Source organism: Paramisgurnus dabryanus, chromosome 10 (assembly GCF_030506205.2).
Source record: "Paramisgurnus dabryanus chromosome 10, PD_genome_1.1, whole genome shotgun sequence".
Taxonomy (NCBI): domain Eukaryota; kingdom Metazoa; phylum Chordata; class Actinopteri; order Cypriniformes; family Cobitidae; genus Paramisgurnus; species Paramisgurnus dabryanus.
Genome location: NC_133346.1, coordinates 40,636,484 through 40,644,687, shown reverse-complemented (window position 1 = coordinate 40,644,687; position 8,204 = coordinate 40,636,484). Strand labels below are relative to the sequence as shown.

Below are 8,204 nucleotides of genomic sequence, written 5' to 3'. Positions count from 1 at the left end.
AGCATTAGGCCATGTAAGAGAGCCAGGTGATGATAATAGAGAATTCAGATATGCAGCCTACAGACATTTCATTTTCTGGCAGCATGGGTCTCTAGGGCAGGGTAATAGAAGAGTGATCCCAAGTTGCTGTGTTTGTAGAATCAGGGATAAATTCCCTGACCCTCAGGGACAGTACACCGGGTTCATCCCTGGAATTTAATTTCCTATGTCGTGTTATTGTAAGTAGTTTTGTATTATTAGTGTTCTTGTACAGTGTGTTGCTATTTAAATTTTATTTAAATAATTTTCTATAATCTATCTTTAATAAAAATATTTTTTATAATTGATAAGACTGTTCATGCTGTATTTCTTATGCATTACATTCACAAACTTATATATATAAAAAGGAGATGTAGTAATTTACCATTTTGAAACACCAAATAACAGAAACATGGTCAAATATTATTTACAGTATACATTTATTTACAGAAATTATAAAATTTACACCAATTTACACATGAACCCTTTTTTAATGGTGCCTTGGAAGCAACATTGACCATCAATAGGGATCATTGTCAATTCGCAGTCTCTTGGAAATCGGATCCTGTGGAAAACATGCAGTGTCATTAGACATACACAATTTTTTAGTTGTACATTTTGTTATTAATTTGTATAGTGGTATTTCACCTAGACTGAGTTACAGGCAAAGGCAATAAGGTACAATAAAAGCATGCATATGTTAATTACATACCAAGGCCTCTGCTAACTTGTGTCCGCATCAGCTCTGATATAGTGGGTGCAGGTATAGGGGGGACAACACCAAGAAGTCTTGGGTCGTTGGGCCGAAGGCTTCTTCTTCGAGGCATCCCAACTCCACTTGTGAGTCTCTTGTTTACAATTTTTCTCTGCAGTTCAGAGATGTATTGATAGGTTTTTTCAGACTTCAGAGCATACAAGCTGTACCGTCTTGCATGTTTGTTGTAAAGTCTTCTGAAACTGTAATGGCACAAAGGTAAATTATTAGGGGTCAAATACTAAATTTATTACTCATTAAAACTACTAACAAAGTTGTGAGCACATATCAATCCCAGACCACTGTGTGCCTGTGCGTTTACTTTACAAGACAAGACTGCATGTAATGAACTTACATTTGTTTGCCCTCAGATGTAGTACTTGTTGGTCTGTTTCGGTGGAAATTGTAGTCAATAGCTGCCAGCAGAACTCTTGCCTCATAAACCCGGGGGTGTGAAAGCAAAGCGCTTGTTGGCATACATTAGTACATGGTTCTGGAATGACTCCAGGTCTGCCGTTGATCTGTTTAAATAGAAAAGAAAACACACACAATATATATAGATCAGGGATGGGCAACTTCGTTCCTGGAGGGCCGGTGTCCTGCAGAGTTTAGCTCCAACTTGCCTCAGCACACCTGACTAAATGTTTCTAGTATGCCTAGGAAGACCTTAATTGGCTGCTTCAGGTGTGTTTAATTGTGGTTAGAGCTAAACTCTGCAGGACACCGGCCCTCCAGGACCTAAGTTGCCCATCCCTGATATAGATAGTTCAACATGTGTGTATGTGTATGCATAAATGTGTATGTGGGCATGTGTACAAAGACACACAATGTGTAAAATGTTAAATGTTAACACGCTTTACCTGAAACGGAGATATTTATGGACATCCTTTAGCCAACGCTTGTTGAAAACGATGTCCACTAATGCTTTGTGAGACTTGGAATCTCTCTGGATCCACTGCTTCCCAGGAACTTCTCCAAGATCGCCGTGTTGGCAGCTTCCCATTTGCCATGTGTGGATGTTGCAGACATGGTGACAAATGCCAATCCAAAGTGCCTGTGCAAAAAAGACAATATATAAAATAAAACTTTTATACAGAAAAGGGTCACCACAGTAAAAATTTATGAAGATATAGTGTGAGCTACCACCTACAATCAGTACAATAAAAATTATGCTTACAAGAAACTGCTCTTTGGTATCTGCAGTCTTGCAACACCACCAAAAATGGTTGACGATGTCCTTCAACCAGTGTAGGAGAATGGACTGTCCTTTCACCTTCGCTGCCTTTGGGAAATAAAAACAAAATACTGAGGTATTCCTTTTCAAAATAGTAGACTATAGCCAATGATTCCAATGTGTCTCCGAAACTGAACTTTTACATGTTGTATTTAATAATTATATAATCATAATAATAAAAATAATAACAATAACAACAACAACAACAACATTTTCAATATTGACTTTAAATGTACATCTCAAGAACATTTGTATTTGTCAAGAAGACATTTATTGTCCAAGAAATAAAATGTTGTGAAACACACCTAATGTATAGTCTATTTAGAGGAGAAGTATAGAGTAGCATGACCCAGTAATTGCACTTACAGCAGCAAGTTTCTTGGCCAGATTCTTTGCACCGTGCCACATGTCCAAACTGTGATGAATCCCAAGGTCCTTGTATTTTCCTTTGTCTGGGTCTGTGAAATTGAAAAATCATCGCATTTCAAAACATTTGTTTTTGCAATATTACTATTCAATCATGTTATCAGAGGAGCACTTACTCATAAGGGCACCAATCTGGATATGTGCATCTGTGCAGATCTCCACCAGCTTTATCTGTTTGGAAAGCTTGTCTACAGTCTGGATAAATGCCTCCTTCTCCATGATGTTTGAGTTCCACGATGTCTGCCGCTTGTCTATTGTAGCTACATGAATTATTTCCTTAGTGTCAAGCTCCATTGTAGTGTAGCTGCAGTACTGGGCACAATGCCCTGGTGAATCATTTCTGCCATCCCCTGTAAAAACAACAGGCATATATCGTAGTAAGAATATATTTAAAAATATGTCATTGACGCATGCACCATTTAAAATTGTAAAATACACACCTAGCACCACGACGTCTTTCCCTTGAAGGCGACAGATGGCCTCGGAATTCCTTTCTTCCCAGTATTCCTTGACTGCGTCAACACAGTATGTGTCTTGGATTGTGAAAAATGTGTTTTGGTTCACCATACCCATGTTCATGAACTTGAACAATAGGGAAACCTTCCCATAATTGTTCCCTGACAACAAAATGTTGGTGGATAGAAGGAAATCCCCTGCTTGCATCCCAAACTTCATCACAGGCTGTGAATTCCATCTCCACAGGTTATGTCCATTGGGACAAATCTAAAAGTCAGAGAAGATTGATGAATGGATTTGAATTATGCAACAGTGTTTGTCAAAAGAAATGTGCATGACATTGCTACCAGCTGTATTATGTTGTTACTGCCTGGACTCACCCATTCCACAATCATTGCCGTGCCCTTATAAGTGATGTTAATGTGAAAAGGGCCAACACCATCACACACCAGACCAGTCCTGAGAACACCTGTACATCTGTCCACCGGCAGCTTTATCAGTGTGAGAAGCTGCCTCAAGCAGGTCTCATACAACACTGCCGCTCGGACACAGATGATATCATCCACACATTTAACCTTCAAAGGGTCTGGGTAACTAGGCAACTCAACACTGGGCAAGGGCTCATCAGTAGGATCTTCATGAGCAGAAAGGTCATGCACAGTTTCATCAAGCCCAATTACAGGAAGATGGTCAACAGACTGCACTGCCTTTAATGCTCCACCCATTCTGTGGAGGCAGAACACATGGGCACCATGTAAAAATGTATGACAAAACACGACACAAAATATGGCAAAGTAACAACAGATGAGCACACACCTTATAGAAATTGGTGGAAGATACTCTTCATCGGAGCTGTCATCTCTTTGATGGAATGCAGATCCTTCATCTGTCCAGTCAATTCTGTAAGAAATTACATATTTAGAAAACAAGAACTTCCACACAACACAAATAGTAACATATGTCTATAGGGTGTACTACTTACACACTGTTCATGGGGTCATTGAACACATGTTCATCCACATCCTCATCCACGATGCTCATGTCATCTAGGCTTTGTAAAAAAAATATAGAAATGTTTATCATGAAAATATTTTATAGAGAACACAGCTTGGGTTTTGGTATAGACATTATGATCATTGATGGGTTACCTCTGTTCAAGGATCTTAATTTCAGGGTCTTCTGTAATTGCATCAAGACGCTCATCTCTGAAATGAATAACCAGAGCGTTTCACAACATGTGACACACAGGTACATGAAATGGTTAAGACAAGAGTATTAAAATTATAGGCAACTTTCAGTTATTATATAACACGATCAAACAACAATGACATGGAATCATCACAATTGTTTTCATTCAGTGACTTACCTGTCTGTCCCACTAGAAATGCTGGACACTGCTGGAGTACTTAATACTCGAGAGGGCTTTCCCTTCATTGGTGTTGATGTGACTGCTCTCAGTTCTCTGTCATAGCTGGACAATTAAAAAATGTAGTACATGTTAGAATGTCTTGCTAAACCACAAACAACACAATGCATTACTTTCATGACACTGAAGAAAAATGGTAAATGCACATACTATACTTTATGTAAATTGACTAAAGTTCAAAGTCTGTCTGACAAACTTATCAATATCGATCTCGTTATCGATTATGACTCGTCCATGATTAGCACACAGATAGGGTGACCATACGTGCCATTCTTCACGGACCCGTCCTGTCCAGGATTTCGGGTGCGCCTTTTGGAACTCGTCTTTGTCGACCGTATACGTCATAGAGGATTATTATTATTATTATTACAGAAAAGAAACCGTTACATTTTAATGTAAGAATGAAACTACGGTTGTATATCTTATGTTTTTAAGTGAATGGCGTAACTTATGCGGTAAACAAATATGACTTCCGGAAAATGCGCCGAAATCCTGGACGGGTTGCGTATGGTCACCCCTATAAGTTGATCTAGTGTTATGTAAAACCATGCTATACTATGCCAAGCAACTATAAAACTTAGGATTTAAATACCATATACTTTATAGATTTACACGAATAGTGTGAATTACGTTACCTGTCGAGAAGAAAACTTGCAACCTCAGCGTCCCGTTTGAATTCCTTGAGCCTCATGAGCTCTTTCCATCTCGGAAAACACACTCCAATATTCACTTTTGTCTTGTTGTTTCTCCTGTCGCGTTGTCGTTTTAACTCTCTTTTTCGCTTCCTTGGCGACTCCTTTTCATGTGCTCGAGAATAGGTGTGATCTTCCATCTTAAACAGGATTTCAAATCTGCTGGCAGTAGTGAATCGCGCGAATAAACTAATTTCCCCCTGGCTTTATTCTTTTGGGTGTTTACTGGCGGGTTGCAAACCAATTGTAGAGATGCATACTGCCACCTACTGTACTGGAGCCCTCTGGCATTCGTAACGGTGCAGCTGGGAGCGCGAAAGGCAAAGCTTGAATATCAGGATTGTCCCTCTTCGGCGAATGTATTTCAAAGATGGAGGCGCAACATGGATTCAGCCAGAGAGCGCTTCGACGGTATGTATTTTAAATAGCAGATTCTACACTTACGAGAATACTTTGATTAGTGGGTGGAATGAATTACACATGAATGAGCACATACTTTTGAAAGAAAACATGGGTTTTTGCTAAGAATTAACTCATAAAATTACACAGTAGAGCTTTAATCCCGCTCTTTAAACTCCCAAATAAAACAATTTTGTTTCTTTTCACTTCCCTGGTTTCTCGTCTTTGCCGTCTTCTATGTGTCAATGTCGTAAAATGAGGGCGTGGGGGAGGTGGAGACTTGAATTTATATGGGCGTGTTATTCTAATGACGATCGTTTTCAGCCACGGCATTTATAAAGGGCAGATATTGCTTACACCTGAATTTCAGAGGTACGCACAGCTTCATAAATCAGGCGGTGAGAGGAGTGTAAGCATAATCTTACGCCAACATATACGCCCGTTTCTAAGCAAGAATGATAAATGAGGGCCATTGTGTGTTTTGCTCTGCCTTCAGGAGAACCACAAGCAGGAATAGCGACAAGATTGGTGAAAGGGACGAAGGAGGTCCGTCCCGCCCCTCTCCCCCTGTGGGCACTTACCTTCGACGTCCCGTTCTCCCAGGCCCAGACTCCTCCTGTGGACAAGGAGAGATTTATTTTAGATTCCCTTTCCCCTTCCGAAATAAATTTTTAACTATTTAAATAAAGTTTGTTTTAATTTTACTTATCCTTCTTGTGTGTCTGGTCATTGGGGTGCTCTTGGGACCTCCTCGATGTGGAAATTAGGAAGGGGCGTGACTCACAACGTTTGTGGTCCGCTCCGACCGGTGAAAAAATGATACGTTTGATATAAAACTAAAACAGCCAGAAGGTGGAGGCAAATCCCTGTCTCATCGAGTAAGTTTGATCAATTCAGCCGATTCATTTGAATTCTGATTGATTCAATAACACCACGTGTTGCTTGGAGGCTGCATTGGCGGTTGTTATGTTATTGTCAAATATTTTATTATTTTGAAATAACATATTCTTCTAAAACAAAGTCACTGCAAGATTTTTTTTATTATTAGTATTTGGAGCATTGAGATCTCTAGACTCTAGTGGAATCAGCTGTTTGGGATTAAATCTAACAAAGGGTGGTCATGCAAACGCAGCGAGACACACATCTAACGCCATGCAGGTGATCCAAATCATGGCAAGGTGACGCGTGACTGAGCTGCTTAAAAAGCAGACGACAGATTGAAAATGAAGTAATGATGAAGATCCTGATACTGTTGGTGTGCAGAAGCATCATGTCCTCGTGCATTATGTTAATGCTTTATAGAGTGTATGCATTGACCTCATTTTTCCACATAACCACGCAAGAGCTCGCACAGCAAAACCTGCAACAAAATGGCTGGTTTTCATAGGGCCTGCTGCGAAAATGCCAGTAAAACTGACTTTTATCAGCTTAAATAAAAATTATTTGGACTTGATAGCAGAGGTGGACAATGCTTATATTAGTTACATTTTCCAAGCATCTGTGTTTTATTAGGATGTTTGTATTGGGAAAAAATTTACTTCACTACATTCTAAAGCATATAATCATACTGTGTATTCTTTAAAATTGCATATTAAAATTTATTTAACACCTAATTACATTAAAATTGTGTACTTTTACTAAAAGTAAATGCACTTTTACTAAAGTAATGTACTTAAATATTAAATGTAAAACAAAAACGTGTAATTTATGAAATTGTTACATGTGATATGTATGCATGTATTTGTCTGCCCTCTAGAGGGCAGGAAAGTCTTTTTTATTTGTGACAGCATTTACACGTTGGTAGTCAGTGCAAAATCGAAAATTCGTTCCGATTTATTTACCAGCAAACATGGCTAACTCCATGAAGTGGAACTGGGCTCAGCGATGTTATTTTCCAATATATACTCAACTTCTTTTTGTAAATGAACTCTTTTAGAAGGATTAACACGATATGGATGCTGTTTTATAGGTGGAGTAAAACCCACATCAATATCATGTTCAACAAGTGTCGTCTGATCGGGAATGTCTTTAAACAGCACTGAGAATGTTTTCACTAATTCCATGACATCAGCTTTTTCAGCTGGAGTCAAATGCTGTAATTGACTAGATAATCTAAAAAGCATCTCTGAAAATTTCAATCTACCCTCAACTATATACCTAGGTGGTCTTTCATCTGCTTCATCCCCCTGTTCAGATACAAAGAGCCCAACCACAGAAATTCTAGACTCTGGAACACCAGGTAAATCACACTTTGGAGTTTCAACACTTGCATTTCTTTCATGATAGGCCTTAATCATTTTCACATGACAGACTCAAGAGTTTTGTCGACTGTAAGAAGTAAGGATGACATAATCTCGATCTGACAACTTCTTTTTAATAACATAAGGGCCAGTATAAGAGCCTCAAAATTAAAGCGCCCATTAATCTGTTATTTGTCTTTTAATCTGTTTACTATGCACAATATTATTAATTCTGTGCTGCATCCTTGTCACTTTTCGGAGATTTTCGCTGTTTTGGTGTTACATTACTTTTGCCGGCAGGCGCTGCATTCAGCGCAGTTGCTGACGTCATCAACGTCTGAGTGCGCTCACGAGCTCTTTGCTGTTGCTGCTGCATTTTGCTATCTGAGGAATTAAAACGTGTAAGAAACGCTCACAACATTTCCAAACCCCAGTATGGTAATGTGCAGTTAACCTCCTCTGTGTAGAAATTGTTTGGTTTAAAATGTGACCGTCTCAATGTTATATTAGTAGAGATTTCTAGATTCATCTTCTTGGTACAACGCCAAAGTTCGCCAGA

The 8,204-nt window shown here is 39.1% G+C and overlaps 1 protein-coding gene across 1 annotated transcript; it reads right to left on the bottom strand.

Moving 5' to 3' along the window:
• Positions 1-445: 445 nt before the first annotated feature.
• Positions 446-5,436, bottom strand: LOC135718091 (uncharacterized). The gene is made up of 14 exons (XM_065240380.2): positions 4,950-5,436; positions 4,255-4,359; positions 4,037-4,093; positions 3,871-3,939; positions 3,705-3,788; positions 3,269-3,614; positions 2,873-3,155; positions 2,549-2,782; positions 2,373-2,464; positions 1,950-2,054; positions 1,633-1,826; positions 1,128-1,293; positions 731-975; positions 446-583 (listed from the first exon to the last, which is right to left on the bottom strand). Exons 1-12 carry the CDS (start codon positions 5,144-5,146, stop codon positions 1,209-1,211), a joined length of 1,851 nt encoding a protein of 616 aa, XP_065096452.1. The 5' UTR covers positions 5,147-5,436; the 3' UTR covers positions 446-583; positions 731-975; positions 1,128-1,208.
• Between the last annotated feature and the right edge of the window lie 2,768 nt (positions 5,437-8,204).